General features: G+C 38.5%; 1 protein-coding gene across 1 annotated transcript; it reads left to right on the plus strand.

Annotated features, from left to right (window-relative positions):
• Positions 1–24,743: 24,743 nt before the first annotated feature.
• Positions 24,744–25,115, plus strand: LOC138149798 (biogenesis of lysosome-related organelles complex 1 subunit 2-like). Its single transcript, XM_069073053.1, has one exon. The coding sequence runs from the start codon at positions 24,744–24,746 to the stop codon at positions 25,113–25,115; it is 372 nt and encodes a 123-aa protein (XP_068929154.1).
• Positions 25,116–25,645: the final 530 nt, after the last annotated feature.

Below are 25,645 nucleotides of genomic sequence, written 5' to 3' on the forward strand. Positions count from 1 at the left end.
TACACTCATGAGAAGGATCTTTTAATTTCCTGGTTAAGACTCTGAGAAGCCATTTGTTCAGAGCCCTCTGACTGCTTCGACATCTGTGCTCCCTCAATCAAGTGATGTATGTAAAGTGTGTAGTAATATTGCTATGTTCAGATAGCTGGAGCCCTGTCTGTTGGTCTTTGTACTAATTTCTCTGCTTATATTTCCTTTACTCACTTCTTTTTCTATAATTAAAAGTATGATTGTTAACCTTTTTAAAGCTATCTTTCCTTTATAAAGCAGATCAAAAGAATCTGTCCTAGCAAGCCGTTACTGGGTGTGCTAGGGGGCTTGCTATCACATCTTGCTTTCTCCATAATCCAGAAAGATTGGCCATTTAGTCTCTAGTTTTTCTGCCTTTTGAAGTCTAGCTTGCAGAATCTTTTTTTTAAGCAATTGGGGTTAAGTAAATTGCTCAAGGTTACATGGCCGGTTATTTCTGGGTGTGGTGCTGAGTGTCTGAGCCCGGGATTCAATCTCCAGGTCATCCCAACACTGGAGCTGGTGCTCTTACTCGCTGAGCCACCTGGCCGCCCCTAGCTTGCAGAATCTGAAGCATAACCTTGCTGGCATATGAAATGAATGCAATTGTTTGGTAATTTGAACATTTTTTTTTGGCTTTGCTCTTCTTTAGGATTGGGATGAAAATGATCTTTTCCATTTCAGTGGCTGCTGTTGAGTTTTCTCAATCTGCTGACAAAATGAGTCTAGCACTTAAACAGCATCATCTTTTAGGGAAGAGCTCAGCTGGAATTCCATCACCTCCACTAGCCTTATTGTTGGCAATGCTTCCTAAAATCCATTTGACATCATCATTCAGGATATCTGGCTCTAGAGCAGTAACCACACCATCATGGTCATCGATGATGTTAAGATCGTTCTTACATAATTCTTCTGTGTGCTTTTTTTTTTACTTAATTAATTTTTAGTTTTCAGCATTCATTTCCACAAGATTTTGAGTTCCAACTTTTCTCTCCATCTCTCTCCTCCCCTCCACCCTGAGATGGCATGGATTCTGATTATTCCTTCCCCTAGTCTGCCCTCCCTTCTATTAACCTCCCTTTATCCCCTTTCCCTTTACTTTCTTTTTTTTTTTTAAAGCAATCAGGGTTAAGTAACTTGCTCAAGGTTACACGGCCAGTTATTTCTGGATGTGGTGCTAAGTATCTGAGCCCGGATTTGATCCAGGACATCCCGACACTAGAGCCGGTGCTCTTACTCGTTGAGCCACCTGGCCACTCCTTCCCTTTACTTTCTTGTAGGGCAAGATAGATTTCTATACCCCATTGCGTGTATATCTTATTTCCCAGTTGCAGTGAAAACCATTTTCAAAAAATTTGTTTTTAAAATTTGATTCCAAATTCTCTCCCTTCTTCCTTCCCCACCCACCCTCATCAAGAAGGCAAGCGGTTCAATATAGGTTATACATGTGCAGTTATGCAAAACACTTCCATAATGGTCATGTTTTGAAAGACAAACTATATTTCCCTCCATCCTATCCCCCCTCCCCCCCAACGACTTATTCTATTTTCTCATTTGGCCTTCTCTCTTTTCAAAAGTGTTTGCTTCTAACTAGTCCCTCCTCCAATCAGCCTTCTTTTCTATCATCCCCCGCTCTTATCCCCTTCCCTCTTACTTTCCTGTAGGGTAAGATACTCAACTGAGTGTGTATGTTATTCCCTCCTTAAGCCAAATCCTATGAGAGTAAGGTTCAGTCACTCCCTCTCCCCTCTCCCCTCCACTGTGAAACCTTTCTCTTGCCTCTTTTATGTGAGATAATTTACTCTATTCTATATCTCCCCTTCTTCTTCTCCCAATATATTCCTCTCACCCCTTAATTTTATTTTTTAGATATCATCCCTTCCTATTCAACCCACCCTGTGCCATCTATCTATCTATCTATCTATCTATCTATCTATCTATCTATCTATCTATCTATCTATCTATCTATCTATCTTTCTTTCTACCTATCTACCTATCTATCTTTCCTCCAACTACCCTAATACTGAGAAAGGTCTCATGAATTAGAAATAGCATCTTTTTTTTTTTTTGGAGGGGGGAGGGCAGGGCAATTCGGTTTAAGTGACTTGCCCTAGGTCACATGGCTAATAAGTGTGTCAAACGTCTGAGGTCTGAGGTCAGGTCCTCCTGACTCCAGGGCCAGTGCTCTATTCATTACATCACCTAGCCTCCCCTAAATAACATCTTTCTATGTAGGAATGTAAACAGTTCAACTTTAATAAGTCCCTTATGACTTTGCTTTCCTGCTTACCTTTTCATGGTTCTCTTGATTCTTGTATTTGAAAATCAGATTCTCTATTCAGCTCTTGTCTTTTCATCAAGAATGTTTGAAAGTCCTCTATTTCATTGAATTTCCATTTTTCCACCTGAAGTATTATACTCAGTTTTGCTGTGTAGGTGATTCTTAGTTTTAATCCTAGCTCTTCTGACCTCCAGATTATCCCAAGCCTTTTCATCCCTTAATGTAGAAGCTGCTAGATCTTGTGTTATGCTGACTGTATTTCCACAATATTCGAATTGTTTCTTTCTGGCTATTTGCAATATTTTATCCTTGACCTGGGAACTCTGGAATCTGGCTACAATATTCCTAGGAGTTTTCTTTTTGGGATCTCTTTCAAGAGGTGATTGGTGGATTCTTTCAATTTCTATTTGACCCTCTGGTTCTAGAATATCAGTGCAGTTTTTCTTGATGATTTCTTGAAAGATAATGTCTAGGCTCTTTTTTTGATCATGGCTTTCAGGTAGTCCAATACTTTTTAAATTGTCTTTCCTGGATCTAATTTCCATGTCAGTGTTTTATCCATTGTCTTCTGTTTTTTCATTCTTTTGGTTCTGTTATGTAATTTCTTGATTTCTCATACATTCATTAGCTTCCATTTGCTCCATTCTAATTTTGAAGGAATTATTTTCTTCAGTGAGCTTTTGGACCTCCCTTTCCATTTGGCCAATTCTACTTTTTAAGGCATTCTCCTTATTGGCTTTTTGGACCTCTTTTGCCCTTTGGGTTAGTGTATTTTTTAAGGTGTTACTTTCTTCAGTATTTTTTTGGGTCTCCTTTAGCAAGGGGTTGACTCATTTTTCATTATTTTCTTGCATTATTGTCATTTCTCTTCCCACTTTTTCTTCTATTTCCCTCACTTGATTTTCAAAATCCTTTTTGAACTTTCCCTGGCCTGTGACAAATTCATATTTTTCTTGGAGGCTTTTGATGTAGGAGCTTTGACTTTGTTGTCTTCCTCTGGTTGTATGTTTTGATCTTCTTGTTATGAAGGGGATATTCTATAGTTTAATTTTTTTTTTCTCTGTTTACTCATCTTCCCAGTGAAATACTTGAGTTTCTAAATTTTTGTCAAGGCAGGACTTTGCTTCAGTGGGGCTGGGTGTACTGTCCCAGGCTTCAGGGATTTTGTATGAGCTGTTTGGTCCCCCAATGTCTGTGGGCCCAGAACTATCTGGAAGCAGCCGCTACTGCCATTGCTGCTGCTGCCACGGTCTCTGTCATTTTGGGGCTGGGGCTGGACTGTTCCCTCTTATTTCACCCACATCCCACAGAGTTCCCCTACTGACCTTCGCATTGTGGGGTGAGAAGTCTGGAAATCACCACAACTGCCAGTGATTCATTCCCCTGAGGCCTGCTTCACCCCATGTGTAAAGCTGGTACAATCACACCAGACTGTGCTCCACTCACAGCCAAGTGCAATATATCCTTCTTTCGACTTTCCAGGTTGTCTTGGACTGGAAATGTGTTTCACTCTGTCATTTTGTGGGTTCTTCAGCTCTAGGATTCTTTTAGAGTCATTTTATAGGTATTTGGAGGAGTTTGGGGGAGAGCTCAAGCAAGTCCCTGCTTTTACTCAGCTGTCTTGGCGATGCCCCCTCTTCTTTGTATTCTTGCTATCAAAATCTTCTGTTTCTGATAAGTCTCTATCATTTTTTGTCTTTTGTCATGCCAGTATTTGCACGAAACATTCCTTTGATATCTCTGATTTTCTAGAAGAGATCTCTTGTCTTTTCCATTCTGTTGTTTCCTTCTATTTCTTTGCATTGCTCCTTGAAACAACAACTACAACCACAACAAAACCTTCTTATCTCTTTGCTATTCTTTGGAATTCTGCACTCACTTGGATATATCTTTCCCTCTCCTTCTTTCCTCAGCTATTTCTAAAGCCTTTTCACATAGCCATTTTGTTTTCCTGCTCTTCTTTGTCTTTGCAATGATTTTTTGTGGCTGCCTCCTGTACAATATCATGAACCTCCGTCAGGCACTCTGTTAATCAGATCTAGTCCCTTAAATTTATTTGTCAATAAAGGATGTTATTTAAGTCATACCTATATGGTCTGAGTGTTTTCACTACTTTCTTCAGTTTGTTTGAATTTTGCAATAACAAGCTCATGATCTGAACTACAGTCAACTCCAGGTCTTTTAAAAACTGACTGCAAAGAGTTTTTCCACCTTTGGTTCCAAAGTATATAGTTAATATGATTTCAATATAGACCAACTGGTGATATCCAAATATAACCTTTTTGTTCCCTGAAAGTACTTGCTATGACCATTGAATTATCCTGAGAAAACTGTATTAGTCACTGTCCTGCCTCATTTGTACTCTTAGGTCAAACTTGCCTATTATTTCAGTAACATTTTGATTTTCCACTTTAGCATTCCAATCCCCTGTGATGAACATGGTGTCTTTGGGGTTTTTTTTGTTTTGTTTTTGTTGTTATTTCTAGATGTTATAGTTCTTCATAGAACTGATCAACTCTGACCTCTTTAGCACCAGTAGTTGTAGCATAGATATGGATACTGTGATGTTGAATAGTTTGCCTTGGATTTAAACAGATATCATTCTGTTATTTTTTTTTTTTGAGATTATACCACAGTAAAGTTTTTCTTACCCTTTTATTGACTCTGAGGGCTACTCTATTTCTTCTAAGGGATTCTTGCCTACAGTAGTATAAGCATTGATAACTTGAATTAAATTTACCCATTCTCATCCATTTAAATTTACTGACACCCAAGGTATCAAATGTTTATCTGTTAATCTCCTGTTTGACCACATATAGCTTACTTTGGTTCATAGTTCTTATATTCCAGGTGATTTACAACAACAATACTTGAATTATTTCAATTTTGTAAAAAGTTTTTAAAAATTATTGTATTTTCCAAAATGAATGACATTGAAAAATATTACAGAAGTTATGGTACTAGATTCAAGAAGATATGGGTTCAAATTCAGTCTCAGAAACTGATTGATTAGCTGTGGAACTTTCAACAAGTCACTTAACCTCTGTTTATCTCAGTTTCCTCAATTGTAAACGGCGATAATTATAGCATCTACCTCCCAGACGTTTGTGAGAAACAAATGAGATAATATTTGTAAAGAGTTTAGAACAGTTCCTGGAACATAGTAAGCACCAAATGAACACTAGCTTCTCCTCCTCCTCCTCCTCTTCCATATAAAGATTGTTTAACTTACAGTTTGCTACACTTTCAGGACAATGTAACTCATCAATATTAGGCACTAAAGTGCCAGATCACTCCTGACTCTACATAAGCAGATGGAAATGTGTTCTCATTTGCCTATACTGTATTAAATAATGCTTCAGTTCTCTCATATTCAATTGTGCAAATTCACTGGGTTAATTCTATTTTTGTTGACTTTTATTTGAACTTAGCTTTTATTGAAAAAAAAAGTGGTTGTATTTTTAAGAATGGTAGTTATACTCATAAACACCAATGATTTTAGCCATATCATGCTCCTCTGGGTTGGGTCTTCTATTTTTGGGGGAGAATGGTGTATACTCTATACTTAGGAAAATGCTTCCAAAGAAAATGCATTCCAAAAATGCTACAATATCTGAAATATTGTAGTCTGTAATGTCCTTGGTATAAAGGCAATCAGAAGCAGCTCCCCTGAGGATTGCAGCTGTGAATAACTTTAAGTATCTAATCACATAGTATAGTGAACTCTCTATTTATTCAGCAAAAATTAAAGCAAAACATTCAAGAAACTAAAACAAAACATTCACAATAATATAACATAACTTATTACTAAGGTGGTCACATGGTCTTAAACAAAACATATCATTCAGTAAGTCACAATATCCTCAATCAATATAGAGTACCCAAGTCAAATCTTCTTTCCTCTTGACTCCAGGTTGCCTTCCAATCATCCTTAAGGGGTAGTGGAAAGTACAAAGGCCATCCACCCCTAGGTCACAGTAAGTTATAATGTCATCAGTCAGCACTGAGTACCCAAGTAAAGTCTCCTTTCATCTTAACTTGAGACCGACTTCCAAACCCCATGGTTCCTCTTCCATGCTCCCAGCTCTTGCCTGGATTCGCCTGACTATTACCTGGATTCACAGGTAGGCAGCTCTTCACTCCTGTTCCATATCACAACTTATAAGGACTGCTCCACTCCAAGCTCTTCACAGTTTCTGTTTCTAGGAAAACAAAGCTCAGAAGGGCTACAACAATATTTACACACATTGCTGGCACTATCATCTCAATTCACTTTCTGTCTGAGAAATCAGCACAAATCAACAGACAAGAGTGCTGCTGTCTGACAAAGTAACACTAACACAAATCAGTACACAGAGTGCTTCTGTCTGATGAAGTAACATCAACACAGACAGAACAGATGGACAGAGTGCTGACACTACAAGCATTTTCCCTCTAGTTCTACTTGGTCCCAGCTTGTGCTCAAGCTTTTATCTGCTCCTTCCTCTTATACCCTTCCTGTTCTGCTCTGTTGGCAAGCTCTTCCTACTGTGGCTCTATGTGATGACCTTAGGCCTCTTAAGGAAAGGGAAGGTCTCCAAACTTCCTTAGGCCTATTAAGGGAAACACAGTGTATACTGTTTCCTACAAAGACTTGATATATCACAGGCGAGGCTCAAAGGGACTTGAATAGCCGAGACAAGGAGCAAAGTGCTACTTTGCTTTGCCATTACACTTGGTCAAGGGGAATACTTCTAGTAGTCACATTTGCATGAAATCCAGTTATCTTTATTTAGCTAAGATAGATAACAAGAGGATGAGGTAACTTGGACACAGCAATCAGAAATAATGTGTCAGAAGGACTTTGTGATAAAAACTGTAATCAGGAGGCATCATAGAATAGAGGATACAAAGCAGGTCTTAAAATTATGTCGACTTGGGTTCAAGTCTGAATTTTAACACATACTGCCTGTGTGGCCTCAGGCATGTCACTAAACTTCTCAGTATACCCAGGCAGTTCTTGAGGAGTTTAAATTGTATATATGCACTGGTAGATGGAGTTTTTTCACCAGGAGTTCCTTTCAACAGTGGTGAGGACCAAAATAACAAAACAAAAGTCTTCCATTATACAACATTTCCTCTTTGCTCACTATGTCCTTGAAAATGTGTGCATCTGTTCTTTATAAATGTGACTCATGAATATGATTTTAATTAAACTAAGGGATAATATAACCTATTTATAACTTTATGCATCCTCTTGGTAATTCTAGAATGATACAACTTCAAACCACTAAAAACACAAAAGCTTCAGAAAGATCATGGAAATAAGTGACATAGAACAATATCTATTTAGGAAAATAAAACCATGTATTCTTTTATGTAAGGGGAGAAAAACTGGACAGTAGCTAGAAGGGGCATCAGAATCTAGAGAATAACATTGGAATGTCAGCATGGTGCAGTTGTTAGAATGCTGGACTTAAGAGTCAAGCAGATCTGGGTTGAAATCCTGTTTCCAACATCAGTCTGTACTACCAATCTTAACTTCTCTGTGCCTGTTTGTTTGTAAAATGAGGCTATTTATATTCTCAATACTTATCTTACAAGGTTGTTATGAGGCTTGTATGGGATAGTTTATTTTTTAATTATTTAAAATGCTTTAAAAATCTCAAAGAAATATAAATCCCAGTTCCCCCACAAATTTCTACTATGATCCCTCATTGTGCCTTTAGCACATTGAATAGATACTGTGCAGTGAATTTATGGCAGGACATATGAAAGAATTGTTCAAGATGGGCAAGCATGCATGGGTTGCAATTGCCATAACTTGAAAGTATCTTCCAAATCAGTGAGGTCATAGGTCCATTTAAGTATTTGTGTAAGTGGTCATTGTTGTTATCATTATTATTAGTAGTAATAATACTAGTTAGTAATAATTGTAGTTATTTCTCCAAACTGAGAGTACCTATGGATTCTATAGTCAGTCAGGCAAGCAAGGTTGTCCCTGTGAAAAGCAAAAATTAAGAGCACTCAAACTTTGCACAATTTCCACCTAAGCTAACAGTTAAATGCTTATAATACTTAAGTCCCTTCATGTATCTTTCTCTTCATCTCAATTAATTTAAGCGTCTACTATGTACTAGATCTTGTGTTAGGTGCTAGTAAAACAAAGATGAAAAAGTGAAACAATCCCTGAATTCAAGGAGTTTACCTCCTGTCTCAAAAGATTGCTTTTGTGCCTTTTTTCTTATCTTTCTAGAAGTCTTTGAAGAAGAGATAGCCTTCTTTCTCATAGAACTAACCCATTCAGCTCTCCACTCTATCTTCTTTGCTCCTACTTCTGTGAAATCATGTTGTTTAGTCATTCATTTGTGTCTGACTCTTTGTGACCCCATGGACCACAGAACTCCAGGCCCTTCTGTCCTTCACTGTCTCTGGAAATCTCTCCAAGTTCACATTCCTTGTTTTCATGATACTATCCATCTCATCCTCTGCTCTCCCCTTTTCCTTTCATCTTCAGTCTTTCTCAACATCAGAGTCTTTTCCAGAGTCCTGTCTTCTCATTAAGTGACCAAAATATTTAAGCTTCAGCTTCAGTATTTGACCTTCCAGTCAATGATTTGAATTAATTTCTCTAAGTGTTAATTGATTTTCTCTCCTTGCTGTCCAAGGGACTCTCAGAAGGCTTCTCCAGTACCACAGTTCAAAAGTGTTGATTCTGTGGCACTCAGCTTTCCTTATAGCCCAACTCACAGCAATATTGCTACTGGACAAGCCACAACTTTGATGATACAGACCTTTGTCAGTAAGGTGTTGCTTCTGCTGTCCAGAATTGCCATAGTTTTTTTTTTTTTCTAAGGAGCAAATGTCTTTTAATGTTGTGGCTGCAGCTGCCATCTGTAGTAATCTTTAAGCCCAAGAATATAAAATCTGGCACTGCTTCTATTGATTCTCTCTCTATTTGCCAGGAAGTGATGGGACCACTTTCCAAGATCTTATTTTTTTTTTATGTCAAACTTCAAGTAAGATTTTTCACTCAAATATTCCTCTTCTTCTCTAGTATCCTCAGTCTTTTCCTCTTCGATGACTCCTTCCTATCTACATACAATTACAGAGAGTCCTTCTCTCTCGATTGAACTTGACTGGTGCCTCATCCAGCTGTTCCACTTTTTTCTCCTCCTTAATCTTGTCTCCCCCACTGGATGGGGAGGGGATCCTTGAGATCAGGGACTTTTTTTTGCCTTTCTTTGTATCTTGATCACTTAGCACAGAACCTGGCACATAGTGGGTGATTTTTAAATACTTGTAACCTGAATGACTGGCACAGAAGTCTTCCTGCCTCTGATGACCTTTCAGATCAATTGTTAATCAGTTTAATCACATACTCACTTCTTTGCTCCCTGCAACCCAGTTTCACCTGACCTTATCCCACCACTGTATTGCAACAGTGCTCAAATGTCAATTCTAACTTACACTACTAATAAAAAACAATGTCTTTTCTTCATCCCCCTGAACAGTTTTCTCTTACTCTAAAAATTTTTGTTTAGTTTGCACCTAATTGTTGGGATTCCCCAAAGTTTAGCCTTTAGTTTTCTGCTCTTCTGAAAATATTCTACTTTCTTTGGCAGTCTTACCCACTCTCCCAACTTTAATGAGAATAAGTTCTTAAGTTCTAATTCTACTCTGACCAGTCTCTAAAGAACTAGTCCTAAATCTACAACTGGCACTTCCATTTGAATGTTTTGTTTTTATTAAAAACTTGATCTAGTTAAAGTTTATTTTATTATCTTCTCTGCAAAAAATGATGTTCCCTTCTGGCATTCATCCTGTAGTGTCCTGTATGGTTAGTTAAGATTTCACAGATGCACTTTTCATCTTTCTAAATTAATAGTTACCTTCTCTATGGTAAAGCCCATGCCATATTTCTTTGTATTCCCCATAGTGCCTGAGGTACCTAAGAAATAATTGTTGTCTAGTTGATTTATTTGGAAAGATAAATCACTTTGAAAGCATTTTGTATATGAAGTCAATGGATTTGTAGATTCAGATTCTGATAATGGTTCTCATTAGCATTTTGATTTTACTCAATCCCTTAATCTCTAAATTTCTTCATATAAAAAGCAAAAAAAAAAGTACATCTAGTAATTGGGTTATTTACCTCACAGGGTAGGTTTGAGTAACAAAATAAATAAGGTTTGTCAAGGGCTTGGTAAATTCCAAGCTTCCATATAGATATTAAACCCTAATTCCCAGCTATCTCCTTACTACTATTCCATCTATATTTGGGTCATAATCTTCATTTCCACCTCCTCAATCCCTGCAACTTTAGACTCTGACCTCAGATTCCCTAGATCTGATAGATGAGCTTCACCCTATGTTGCTGGAAATTAGACCTCCACACTATTTTCTGGCCAACTTCATATCTAACTGCACCACTATCCCACCTTTCAAGATCCCTTTTATGTGTTATTGCCATTAAATTGAAAGTTCATTGGGGGTAAGGACTATTTTGCTTGCTTGTACTCGTAGAATAAACATTTAATAAATCTATTTATCTCTCTACCAAGAACACAGTAAAATGTTGAGATCTTTTTGGTGGACAGCTAATTTTAATGAACATAGGCAAATATGACTAAAAAATCACACTGAAGGAAGAAGAGAGAATAATCTATGGAATAGGATTCTCCCTTTCATCAGATTCCCATAGGACAAAGATACTTTTCTATATATAATTTTTACACCAACAATTGCTATTTTGGGTCACGTTAAAGTGATCACTGAAACAATTTATATGTGTGTATGTGTATATATATATACACATATGTATAAATATAGAGAGATATAGATGAAAAGGACTAGATTCCTTAACAGAATGACTGTGAACCATATAAATGTGGTTTAAATATTTAACTGTAAACAGCTGTCTTCAACAGCTGTCCCTCAGCAAATTTTTGGCCCAGTGGCCATTAATTTTCAAACCTGGGGTGTGGCTCACTCAGAGAGGGCAATTTTCCATGTTTATTGTAAACTGGGAATTGATGTGGGTAATATTAAAACAAAAAGAGTGAGATTCTAAAGTTGATTCCAAATATTTTCTTTCCTTTCCTATCTATTTGTAGAGCTATTTTATTTTCATAAAAATGACTCTAGTCACACCATCTGTTTAAGCATCCACTGTAACTCTGACAGAAAGCCAAAAAAGAAATAGTATTCCTTCCAATGCTACAAGAGAATCAAGCTCTCACCAAGGCTGTGAATTGCTTTGGTATCCTGGAAAGTCTGAAATTATAGTTGCTGATTCATCTTCAGCTTTAAAGGGAAACTTTCATGGATGTGTATTTTGAACACTATGATGCATGAACTGAATTATTAAAAACGTTATTAGCTTCTATAGACTGATTTGTCCACTCTAGAGAATATGGTAGTGTCATGAGAGATCGAAAGGAGCCATGGGAAAAAATAAGCTTACAATTGGAAATTAATGTCCTGCTAGTTTTTTGCCAAAAACCGAGAGATCAGGATCTTCCAGCTCTTGGTTCTTATTAACTGTCCTTTTTTCTTCCTAAGGGGATAATTTCTTTTTGGATCCAAACCAAGAAACCATAGACTATGCCAGTGAGAATATTATCAACTTTTCATTCATTGAAGTTGAATGAAAAAGGGAATTTCTTTGGCAGAGACACACGCACACTCACATACATATGCACCACTGGGATGAAATCTCAATTCTATTAACATTTCCTTTCATGCTATTATACTTCAAATTTAATGTAAGCTATGCTAGAACTTTCTACTTAGATTCTGGGAGAATAGCATATGAAAGGCATTACATTAAAGCAAGTAAAAATGGCAACCATGGTACAACAGTATGAGTCCTTCCTGTTCTCGGCACATGGGGAACACACTAAGATTTATTTTAGAAACTCAAAATCAAATCTTAATGTCTTATGGACAATAAATAGCCCAATTCATCAAATAACTGCAGCTTTTATTAAGCTGCATAAGACTTACACCAACAGCTGTCCCAATTAAAATGTTTGTTGATATACTTGTGAATTTGATCCACTGAAAGTCTTGAGATATAATTAGCAGGGTATTACTTGATGCCATAGAATAATTCCACCCTGAAGCCAACTCAGCCCCTTCCTGTAACCTTCATGGGATTAGAAGGCCCGGCCATACTGTTTTCTCTCTAATATCGCCTCACTCTTTGGCCTGCCCCATCTCCACACTGGTTGACTGAACACAGTAATATCCCCCAACTCATCCCTCAATAATTAGCATACTCCCACAAGGGAGCATATATTTATCATAGTAATTATATTTGTTTGAAGTCTTAAGAAATTTGAAATATGTTATAATTCAAGCAATTTTCCTTAACTGTCTGAAATTCTTCAAAATATTCATACAATTCAATATGATTATGCCATAAAATTCATAGTAAAGAACTAGAAGCAAAGTATGTGCCAATCAGATGGGGAATGACTGAACGAGTTTGATATATGAATGTAATGGACACATGGAGAATTCAGAGGAATTTGAGCAGACTTGTAAAGGAATGATGCAAGGTGAAATGAACGGAGCTAGAAAAATCAGGTCACGTGAGCAAACCAGAGAACGTTCTTCAGTCCCTATCAACTCTTAACCCTATGCACCCCCCCCATCTCTGCCACCCCAAATTCCAGAAAAGGAATTGCATGCCAGAGGTAGAACAAGTAAAAATATCTACATAGGGCAAGATAACAGTCTTATCAAATAAAAGTAGAAAATACTAATTCATAAAATGTATACTTAGCACCTTTCCTTCCCTAGTTTGTATGTTTGTTCAAAGTGTTAAAAAAAACAAACCCAAACTCATGGATTTTGAGATTCAGTAGGGCATTTCATCTCTGCCCATTCATTCTGGCCCTGCTCTTCCTTGTGTTCTTACCAGAGAAAAAAAAACAAAAGACCCCCCTCTCCCCCCAAAAAACCAGACCTTGAATCTTCTCAGCTATGCAGAATCTCTGACTAAAAAGATGGGTGCATCTAACTATCTCCAAACTCTACCAAAAAAAAAATGGTAGATCCTGACTCAGTCCAGCCAAAGAACTAAAACAAAGAGGTAAATGGGGCAAATGAACCAAAGGGTCATAAGGGTGCTGCACCAGGCCAGAAGAAAAGGGATAGAGCCAGTCTGCCCCCCTCAGAAGTTACTTAGGTCAGGGACCAAGGCCAGTCTAAAAACAAAGTCTCTAACGAGAGAAGTTGAGATAATTTTGAGATCCATCTGCAGGGGGACATGTACTACAAAGACAGAGGAATGAAAAAGTGAGTGAGAGAAATATAAGGAAAAAAGAGTAAAACCACCAAAGATCTCAGGAGGAAGACAATTCAGTTTGAAACCTTGAATACAATGACATAAATCAACCCAGAAGACACTAAAATTAGAAGGACAGATAAGTACCAAGACATTCTAGTAGTTTATAGGCATCACTAAATAATGTTTTAAGACAAAGGAAATTGAACTAATACCTGAAGGAACATAGAACCCTATAAATTTGCAAGACAGCATTGAACCACACAAAGATATTGCACAATGACTTAAGGCAGAAATTGCCATCTTGATAGAAGTTAAAAGTGAACAAGTGGCAGAATTTATGGCCTTCAAAGCAGAAATAATTAGCATACTATTATTACCTGAATAATTTCATAGAATAGAATAATTCCACCCTGAAACCAACTCAGTCCCTGCTTGTAATCTCCATATCATTAGAAGGCACTACCTTGCTGTTCTCTCTCTGGCCTGCCCCCCAAACCCCTAGGGATAGTAATCTTTCTGAACTCATTCCTCAATGATAGCATTATATTCTCCCCATCTCAGGGATTCTGAACTCCTGGTTATTGCTGTGCAAATCTGATTCCCCCCCAAGTCTTTCGCTTGGTGAACTTGGTAATTTTATTTTAATCTGGTCATAATTTCTGATTATAGATCTGTCTTTCTGCTTTACAGCCTTTAAGCCTGTTCTTACTTCTTCTCTGTGACTTCCAGTCCCTTAGTCTTTCCCAGGCCATTACTCATACCCTGGCAACACTTTCATCCCTTCATCATCATGAGACTTTAGTGAACTTGCTCATCTCTACACTATCCTTGACTCTCAAGTTTCTGGCCCCATTATCTTATTGCCACTCCTGCCCTGTCAGGACCCAGACTGGGATTATTCCCAACATCTACTGCCTTTGTTATTATTCACATGCTACTAAATGAAGCTGAAGAAAAACATGAAAGTGCTGAATGGGTCAATAACAAAATTATGTTACATAATCTCACTTGGACTTTCATTTGTATACTTCCTTTTATACTTTCCTAATGAATTCATTATCCCACTCACTGTAGAGGTTTTCCCAAACTTTTATACCTCTACAAATGTCCTACAGCTCCTGCTGCCCCCATCATCTCAGCTGAGAAGCCTGCCTCAAATTTCACCGAAAAAAATTGAGGACATTCTCTGAGATCTCTCTCCTAGTTTCTTCCTCATCTCAAACCGATTGGGTGTTTCCCCCCACTATCTCCTTCTTCAACTCTGTCTCATGAAGAAGTGACCCTTATCCTTGCCAAGTCTAACATGCACAAGAGATCTCATTTTATCCCATCTCCTTGGCAGAGATTGCTTCTTCTATAACCCCCACTCTGTCAATAATCTTTAGTCTCTCTCAATCTACTACCTAGTTCCCTACTGCTTATATAAATACCCATCTATTCCTCATTCTCCAAACAAACAGCCCCTCGCTTGCTCTATCCATCTCTGCTAGTTACTGTCCTATATTTCTCCTGCTTTTTGTGGCTCAACTTCTGGAGAGAGCTCACTTTCTTTTTCTTCTTTTGCCCTCCTATTACTTTTACTTACTTGATTTTCAGACTCCTTTTTGAGCTCTTGCTTGGCCTGTGACCAATTCATATTTTTCTTGGAGGTTTTGGATGTAGGAGCTTTGACTTTGTTGTCTTCTAGCTGTATGTTTGATCTTCTTTGTCAACAAAGTAAGATTCTATAGTTTGATTTTTTCCCTCTGTTTGCTCATTTTCCCAGCCAGTTACTTGACTTTTGAGCTCTTTGCTAAGGTAGGGCTCTGCTTCCAGAGTGGAGAGTGCTCTGTCCTAAATTTCTGGGGTTTTGCACAGCTGTTGTCAGACCCTTCTTCTAGGCACCTGTAAATTTACAATCCTTCTAAAGTGATATCATCAAAGGGAGGTGTTTACTCCTCTCCTGGCCTGTGCCCTGGTCTGTGAGTGATCACATGCATTCTTTTCTGCTTTGGAACTGCAAGGAGGACTCCCTCTCCACAGCCCTCACAAGCTCTGTCACACTAGTGCTCGTCCTCACCCCAGGACTGACACCCAAGACTGCGACCCAGATCCAAGCAGGGAAAATCGAGAGAGTCCTGCCTCAGCATCAGCAGAGAGATCCCTGCAATGTCCCTCTAATCAGTTACTTGGTCCTCCCAACCATCTGTGAGCCTGTAATTCTGGAAACAGCAGCTGCCCTGCCGCTACCACCACCTTCTCTTCTCCCCCCACTGACCATCTGCTTTGTCTTTGGTGTTTGTGGATCGAGAAGGCTGGAAACTGCCACAGCTGCCAGTGATCTCAGTCCCTGAGGCCTGCTCTGACCTGGTCTGTGCTGGCACAGCCTATGTAGGACTGTGTTCCACTCCACGAAAGACCCTTCCTGTTGGCCTTCCAGGTTGTCTTGGGCTGGAGATGTGTTTCACTCTCATTTTGTGGGTTCTGTGGCTCTAGAATTTACTCAGAGTCCTTCTTTACAGGTAATTGGAGGGGTTGGGGGGTTCCTAATTTTACTCTTCTGTCTTGGCTCTGCCCCCTGCCCTCCTGTTACTTAGCCTGCCTCCACTCCAACAATTCCTTCTCTTATCCTCTGTAATGTTAAGACCCTTCCCTCACATGGAGCCCAACAAGTGAAGCGTGAGTAGGGGAGGTTTGTTTTCAGGAAGGCCCACACCTTTGTTACTTTGTAATTACGTTGTGGGTCATGACGGTTATGTTTCTGCTTGATCTGTTCTCTAGATCCGTTGTTTTTCTTATGGGATGTTTCATATTCTTTTCAATTTTTCAATCTCTCTATTTTTTATTTCTTCATCTCTTATAATTTTACTGGCTTCCTCTTGCCCAAGTCTGATTTTCAAGGAGTCATTTTCTTCTTTAAGATTTTGGATCTCCTTTTCTAATTGGTTGACTCTCTTGTCATAATCTTTTTTTTTTCTTGTATTATTCTCATTTTTTCTTTTTTACTCAAGCTCTCTCATTTGATTTTTAATGTCTTTTTTAAGTTCTTCAATGAATTCTTTTTGGGCAGGTGACCATTTCCATTTGACATTTCTCTTTGGGGTTGAAAAGGGTTTCTTTGCTTCAGTGTCCTCCCCTGAAGACAAGCCCTGGCCTTCTCTATTCCCATAGTAGCTCTCTATGGTTGGATTCTTTCTCCTTTGCCTGTATAATTTTAAAAAATAATTTAGTTTTTATAATCATCTCTAGTCCTGGGGTATGGGGGAATGGTGCCTCTGGCCTCTAATCCTCTTCAGTTCTCCCCTGTGACCTTGAACTCAAACCAAGACTTTCAGCCTCCTGTAAGTGCCCACAGCCAGCAGCGTCCCTGCCCCCACGACTTCTGCACTCATCCGTCATGTGCTGGTTCCTGCTCTCCACAGCACAGCTGCTTCTGGCATTCCTTGTCAGCAGACGTTCTCTAGATCTTTCCCAGGTCAGATGCCCAACTCCTCTCACTGTGGCAGGGTGAGGCATTCTCCCAGCCCAGCTAGCCCCAGGACTTGTGCTTGTCCTTTAAGCAGATGCTAGGCTGGCGGTGTTTACTCTTCATAGGGAGGAAATCTCATCCTGAGAGTTTTCTTCAGGTCTTCTCCAATTGTCCCAAGAGGACCTCTGCCCCTACTCTTTTTTATTTTTGCTTTGGAGGAGGGAAGGTAGGGCAATTGGGGTTAAGACTTGACCAAGGTCACACGGCTAGTTTTTGTGTTAAGTGTCTGAGGTCAGATTTGAACTCAGGTCCTCCTGACTCCAGGGCTGGTGCTCTATTCACTGAGCCACCTAGCCACCCCATCTCTTCCCCTACACTCACTTGTCTTCACTGCTCTGTGTTCACCCAGAGGTGCTATTTTATCTCTCTTGTGGAGGAAAATCTCGAAAGCTTGAAATTTTCTGAGCTACCCCACCATTTTCCCTCTCACTTTCTTCTTAACTCTCCATAGTTGGGCTTCTGAACTCATTATGCAACTAAAATTGTTCTCGATTGTTAGCAATTATCCCTTAATTGCCAAATCTAATGACCTTTTCTCAATCTTCATCCTTTTTGACTTCCCTGCAGCTTTTGACACTTTCAGTTACCCTCTTCTTGATATTTTCTTCACTCTAGCTTTCCTTGACAGCACTCTGTCTTAGTTCTTCTCCTATCTGTCTGACTATTCCTCCTCAATCTCCTAGCTAGGTTTCTTTCCAGGACATTCGGATTTATGTGTGCAGTCCAAACTTTTCTCCTGACCTCACATCTTGCATCTCTCAGTGTGTATTGGACTTCTAGAGCTGGGTTTTTCAGAGATATCTTAAACTCAGAATGTCCAAAAAACCTGACCTCTTTTTCTTTTCCCCAAATATTCCTTTCTTATGATAGAGAACACTATCATCCTCTTGGTCACCCTGGCTCATATCCTCACTCTCCCTCAACACCTCCCCCCAGTGCAATCAGTTTTCAAGTCTTAACGTTGAGCCTACCTTCATCAAACCCCTGTTATGCTTCCTTTTCTCTCTCCTCTGATGCTACCACCATCCTGGTATATTCCTTGATTATCTCATACCTAGACTACCACAATAGCCTGCTGGTTAATCTGCCTGTTACAAGTCTTTCCTCAGTCCAGTCCATCCTCTATTCAACTGCCAAAGTGAAATTCTTTAAGCACAGATCTGACCATATCACATCCCTATTCAATCAACTCCAGTGGCTCCCTATTACCTTCAGGATCAAATATAAAACCCTGTTTGGCTCTTAGAACCCTCATAAGTAAGTCCCTTCCTACCTTCCTACTCTTCTAACATACCACATACTCTGCAAACTAAAGACACATTCTACCTTTTTGTTCCTCTCACACAAAGCCCTTGATCTCCCTACTCCAGGCACTTTCCCTGGCTATTTCCCATGCCAAGAACTTTGTCCCTTTTCATCTCTGCTTCCTAGATTTCCTGGATTCTTTCAAGTGTAGGCTGAAGTCTCACATTCTACAAGAAGCCTGACCCAGTTATAGTGATATTAGAAAAAAGAAATGAAAAGGAGAAGAAAGGAAGGAAGGAAAAAAGATCAACGAAAGTGAATAAAATAATCAATAAAAAACCAAAGATACATAGAAGACACAGAAAAGCAGAGCAGTGTTAAATACTACCATGTTAAGTTTCATATTTATTTTTAAAATTAACTCTGTGTAACAGAATCATCATTTGATATTCAAACCTCTTTTCTGTTTTTCTTTTTATACTGTCGTTTATTTTTATGGATGTTTTTCAAATTTATATTAAAAAACAAAGTTTAAAAATAAGAGACATGCATGATAAGCTAGAAGTATTATGAATAAAAGGGATTAGAATGTGAGAAGTTAACTAAAAAGATTAACAATCTAGAAACTACAGGTATCAACTGCTTCTTTACTAAGTTAGAAATAACAGGTGTAGGAGAGAGCTAAATCAAAGGAGCAGAGAATGCACTTATTTCTTGTTTTGGGGATCCTGAGCAACACTCAGAATTACTGAGCACATCCCAACTATGGGCAGATTCTGCACTAGATTCTGAGGACTTATACAAAGACAAAAATGGATATTCCCAGCATTCTTAAACTTTTCATTCTACTGTGGTAAACAACATGGACATGAATGATCAAATACAAAATGAATGAAAAGTATTATGAGGCACCTTCTTGAGTGTAACCAAGGAGTAACCATGATCAGAGTCATGAGTTAGTTATGTCAACTTGGTAATTGTGTAGAAAATGTAAAGGAAAATGTAGAGTCTAAAAGAGCAGTTAGAAGGCTATTGCAAAGTCCAGGCAAGAGGTGATGAAGGCCAGATATAGAGGCATGGTTATATGAATTAGAGAGAAGGGGAGGAATTTGAGGTAGATCTTGAAAGTAGAATTGACAAGACTTGACAACTGATTAGATAAAAATTCAGGGATGTGAGAGCTGGCTGTTCAATTATCAGTGTGAACATTTATTAAGCACCTACTCTGTACCAGGCATTGTGCTAAGTGTTAAAGATACAAAGACAAAAGACAGTCGCTGCTCCCAAGGAACTCACAATCTAATGAGGGAAGACAAAACATAAAAGGAAACTGAGGAAGGGGAGGGATGGGAAGGGGTGGTAAGAGTCTGTCAAAGAAGTCTGAAAGTCATGCAGTGAGGTGAGAAATGAGACTGACATCTACAAATCAGGGTTTGGTTTTTTGTTTTGATCGTCAGGATTGCATACAAAATCCTCTGGCATTCTGAGACCTTCATAATCTCCTTCCCTCCCCTTTTCAGTCTTCTTATACTTATACCCCATCCCCAACCTCTCACCCCATGTATTGACACTAGTCTTCTTGTTCTTCTATAAACACAACATTCCATCTCTCTACTCTGGGCATTTTCATTGACTGGCCTCCATGTCTGGAATATACCCCGTCTTCATCTCTGCCTCCTGATTTCCCTGCATCCATCAAGTGCCTACTAAAATCTGACCTTCTTCAGGAAAACTTTTTGAATTCTAGTGCCTTCCCTCTGTTAATTTTTTCCTATTTATCCTGTATATGGTTGGTTTGTATATATCTGTTTGTTTGTTGTCACTTCCTTAACCCCCATTAGATTGTGAATTACTTGATGGAAGAGACTTTTTTCTTTCTTTGCATCTTTAGTATTTAGCATGGTGCCTATCACATAGTAGGTATTTAATAAATGCTTGTTGACTGACTGATTGCCTAGACCTAAGAAACTGTAGTGGGTTTTTTTTTGGTTTTGTTTTTTAAGCATATAAGAGTGTTGTACTGTGTTAAGGCTTTTTCTTCATCTACTGAGATGATATTGTTGTTTTGGATGTTTTAATTTTTTATATAGTTATTTATTTTGATTGTTTTTCCAGTGTTTAACCATTCATACATCCCTGGTATAAATTCCATTTTATAATTTTGAATGACTTCATGGATAAATTGCTTTTATATGTTTGATGGGATTTAAAAAAATTTTCAAGTTAGTGTTATTAATGAAATTGGTCTGTAAATTTCTATCCATTTTTAATCTTTTTTTAACCTATAAAATAATTTTGATAGGGTTCTTTCTCAATTTTTGAGAATAATTTGTGAGGTATGGGTACTCATGATTCTTTGAAATTTTAATAGAATTCTCCTGTGAATATGCACCAGGTCTGGGAGTTCCCTGCCCCTCTCCCACTTCTACCCCCTCCATCCCACTCTTTGGTAGTTTCTTTACAGCTACATCTATTTTCTTTTCTGAGGCTATGTTATTTAAGATCTCTATTTAGTCTCCTGATAGTTTGACTATTTTATATTTTGAAGGTATTCCTCCATTTCTTTTGTGTTCTCAGTTTTCTTAGCATTAAGTTTTACATAATATGTTCTTATTACTCTTTTTATTCCTTCTGGTTTTGCCATCATTTCACCTTGCTCATTTACTACATAATTTTTAGCTCTCTTTTTAATCAGATAAGCTAAGGATTTATCAATTTTATTAGTCTTTTCAAAGACTAGGGTTTTAGTTTTATCATTTATTTCTATGTTATTTTTTGTTCCCAGTATACCTATTTCTCCTGTAATTTTCAATATCTCCTCTTTTGTACTTGTTTTATATTGGTTTATTGTTGATTTTCTAATTTTAAAATGTATATTCAGTTCACTAATCTTTTCTTTTCCTATTTTGTAAATTTATAATTGTTACAAGAGTTATAATTGTAAGAATATGCTTTCGTCCCTGAGGGCTGATTTACCTCATCTCAGAAATTTTGGTTTCTTGTTTCACCATTATCATTTAATTTTACATAGTTATTAATTATTTCTGTGATTTTTTTTACACTCACTTTTTGTTTAAGATTTCATTGTTACAGCTTCATTTAGTACTCTATATTTTGTTTGTAGTATATGAACCACTCTTTATTCTCAATGATTATGGTCTATAAAGGCTGTATTGACTGTTTCTGCCTTTTTATATTTCTTTGTGATATCTCTGTGCCCTAGTTCATGATGTGTTTTGGTAAAAGTTTCATGGGGTGTGGAGAAATATGAATATTCTTTTGCTGATGAATTTAGGAGGGTCCATGAGTCTTTTAATTCTAGTTTCTCCATAAATTTGTTCAGTTCCATATTCCCCTTTTGTTTATCTTTCTGCTAGACTTGTCTAAAACTGAAAAAGCAGTATTGAAGTTTTCCGTTACTATTGTGCTACTGTCTATGTCTTTTTGAAATACAGATGTTTTCTTTATGAATTTGGATGCTAGAGCATTGGGAACATTTAACTTTATTATTTATATTGGCTTGTTGTCTATAATTTATTTTAGAATAATATGGTTTCTTTTCCCCTCTTTATTTTTGGATGTTTGTTTTTGTTTTGTCTGATAGCATGAAGGCAACTCCTGCTTTTTTTGAATTTACTTGATGCAGAGTAATTTCCCCTTTTAGACCCTAAAGGTTTTAATGTGTGCAGTTTAAAAATGTGTTTCTTGTAAGCAACATGTTATAGAGTTTTGTTTCTTATCCATTCTATCACTCTTTTTCATTTTATTGGAATGTTTAATCCGTTCACTTTTAAATTTATGAGATTTAGTTTTATATTTTCTCCATCTGTCTCTAAACGATTTTTCCCCTTCAAGTTATGACTTTTTTTCCTTCTTCTGTAAACACAGTATTATATTGCTTCAGTCACTTTACTTTAATCTTTTTCTTTTAAGGTGACCCTTTTCCCACTGGCTCACCCCTGAGTCCCTCTTCTCATTTGTTAACCCTTTCCCTTTAAGGTTTTGTTTATTAGTTCATCTCTCCTGCTTTTATCAGGTTATATATTTCTTACCCCTCTTTTTTTCCTTTCAGTTAGTCAAGTAGATTTCCCCCCTTCCCTCCCCTTCAGCTGGTCCTGTTCATTAGCTTTTAAATTTCATTTTTGTGCCACTTTCAAAAAAGGATTTATTTTACTCTATTTATTATCCATAAGTGGCTTTATCTTTGGTGCATGATTTCTGCTTTGGGGAGATATGAGAGTTAGAGAGGATCAGAAAAAAATATCTAGTCCATCATCTTGTTCATGTGCCCAGAACTCTAATCCATCCACTTCTACTTATAGTTGATGGGAGAAGGATTCTCCTACAAAGGAAACTGAAGGGCAGCCAGACAGACAGTATAAGAATCAGGAGAGAACAATGTCATGAAAAGTCAAGGAGATAGGATTGAAACTAGTGCTAAATCCACTGTACCACCTCAGCAGAATGGAAGCACTTGACTGGTATCTTTTTTGAGTAAGTATTCTACTAGGATTTTTGTTTCTATTATTAAGATACAAAATGATAATAGAGGATTGTGTGATTGTGTCACTGTTCTTTTAGATTCTTAATTTAGATGCTAATTCTATGACTCTAATTCTAACCAAGAAGAATGAACTAGTTGGGGAAGTAGAAAAGACTTAGAAATATTTTTCTTTGTCATTTTAGTGTTCATAATAGTCAAGGAGATAAAAGCTGACCATTGGCAAGTAAGTAATTTATATTTAATAAAGGAAGTTCAAAAAAAAGAAAAGATCATGTCCCATAGATAATGATTCCAGGTCAAAGAGGATCTGAGTCCTGAAAAAAAAAATTCTAGGGAAAGCATGAAGTACAACAAAGGGTAACCTGCTGCTTTGGGCGACTGGTAGTAATCCCTAGCATCCAGTTTAGAGTGTCCTTATCCAGCATTCTAGACAAGGTCACGAGACCTTAGGGTGATTATGCTGTCAGGCATGACCCTGTCACCCCAGATCTATCTCTTCCCACTCCACATACAATTTAGAGCATGTGTGGATATCTTCTAACTGCTATGATGACTCCAGGTTCATATTGTGCTGGTGAAAGAAGTCTACTATTTGGCCAACGACCCAGAAATCTGTGTATGTACTAAAGGGCTGGTGCCCACCCCTCAGGCCTCTCTCTTCCCTGGTGGCAATTATACTACCTATCACTGGTCCAATATGTGCTCATGGGCACATGTCCTTTGTTTCCTTTATGTTCATTTTTTCCTCATCTTAAGTGAATGAGGTCATGTAGCAGCAAGCACCCCAAGCGCGTCCTCAGGGTTTGCAGCTACCATAGGTTCTTGGATCTGCTTTGTTGAAGGAAAGCAACTCAAAATGGGTTAACAAGCTTACTTTAATCAGTCAGACATATATCGTTTACCTTGTTCAGGAGAAAAGGTCAGCACCCTGAACCTCAAAGTATACAGGCAGAATTATCAAGACAGAAACATCAAGTAGACAGATTTCCAAACTGTCCAACCATTACATCCATACCCAGTCAACATCTGGGTTCCCACGTTCTGGGTTTTTCAAAGCCGGGGGACTCTCAACAACGGCTTCCCAGAATTCAGATCAAATCACAGAACACTTCTCAAAGTGAGTCCCAAAACAAAGCTACACATCAGGGCTTATATAGCCTTCTCCTGGCTCAGAGAATGTAACAACCTTATTGACCCACTGGCCAATCAAAAAGTATCTACTGAAAAACAAGCCTCCCTCCCCAGGCTTCTGGTGCACTTTAGCCTAGGGGCAGGGAAGATCTTTAAAATTTACATTCGCATTACAGGTCACCACTGCGTTCTGGAGATCAGTCAGATTGGTCATACCAGCAGTTGGAGCTGGTAGCAGTGGAAGCTAAATGCAATAAGAAACCAACTCAGCAGCAAGTGACCTGCTTGACCAAGTCTGACGGTCCATTGCTCTGGCAGCTGAACAGGGTAACAGAGAGACTGATCCATTGCCAATGACATTCACAAGAAAATAACTTGGTGGATAAAGGGGAGAAAATCAGTTGCAAGGCCAATGTTCTCAAGGTACTATGTGTGCTTAATATTGTTGCATTTAAAATTTGATCCTATCCTATTCAGGGACCTTCTATATACAAGGAATGAAGATATCACCACACACACACAAACACACAATAACTTCTGTTCTTGCTATACATTCTCAGGAAACATAACTTTGTAAAAGCTAATCGATAATAACTGGCTGATTAATATTGGGGAGGGCAAGCACCAGATAGGTACTTGTGAGCAATAATATTAGAAGCCCCCCTTTTCTCCCCTTCCTTGTCCCCTTCCCTGTCCCTCTCCCCCTCCCTTCTTTTTCTCCTCCCTCCTCCCCCATTCCCATCCTTCCCTTCATCCTTTCTCCTTCCCCCCTTCCCAGGCCTAGACAATGCCATGGTGGAGACAGTCGAGGAGGCCAACAGAGCCAGCTGAGGCAGACATCATGGGGCTGTGCCAGGACACGTTCTGCCAAATGGCCACGTCCCTGATGGACAACCTGACAGCCACCAGTGAAGATTATAAACTTCTGGAAAATATGAACAAACTGACTAGCTTGAAATATCTAGAAATGAAAGATATTACACTAAACATAAGTGGAAACCTAAAGGACTTAAACCTGAAACATGCCGCCCTTCAGCCCTATCTGGATCAGATCACATTAATTGAGGAGCTAGTAGCCACTCTTGAGCAGGCAGCTGGCAAGTCGGATGCATATTTAAAGAAACTAGAAGCAAAGTACAAGAAGTCAGAGAGGCCATGAAAGAGCTCTTTAGCACAAAGACTTTAACTACAAGGATATTTTATAAGAGCTGAAATATGTGGAATGGAACTTCTCACCAGGCTTTAGTTCCTAAAAGGAAGCAGTGCTGCTGACCCAAGGAGAATCCCAGCCCCCACCTCTGGCTGCATGTGGAGCTCTGGCCACCCCTGGTGTTTTCCTCAACCTGTACCCCCAGAACCTCATCTTAGCGTGTGCTTCCTCGTGTGCCCTGGATCAGGGCTCAGACATCAGGATCAACCCCATCTAGAGCAGACGCAGATGAGAGGCTCTAGGCTCCCTGTCTCCTCCCTTCTTCCCTCTGCCTTAGGCCCTCCCCACCCCCTTCATAACCTGTTCTTCACTTAAATAATAACTGCCAATGTATGAAAAAAATATTAGGAGCCACAGAGTCTTAAGGTTACTTTTAGAACCCTGAGGGTAGCAGTAGTGTTCTCTTCTCTGGACCCCAGCCTTCTAGTGCCAGTGAGGTTTGGGCAAATGGCCTTATATAGTGCTTTAAGAGGGAGGAC

The sequence above is a fragment of the Petaurus breviceps genome, unplaced genomic scaffold (assembly GCF_028583685.1).
Source record: "Petaurus breviceps papuanus isolate PSGF00001 unplaced genomic scaffold, PetGlider_PUasm1.0 90849, whole genome shotgun sequence".
Classification (NCBI taxonomy): domain Eukaryota; kingdom Metazoa; phylum Chordata; class Mammalia; order Diprotodontia; family Petauridae; genus Petaurus; species Petaurus breviceps.

Excerpts from the sequence above, each read along its gene's own strand:
- LOC138149798 (XM_069073053.1), top strand. The coding sequence starts at position 24,744 with ATGCCATGGTGGAGACAGTCGAGGAGGCCAACAGAGCCAGCTGAGGCA.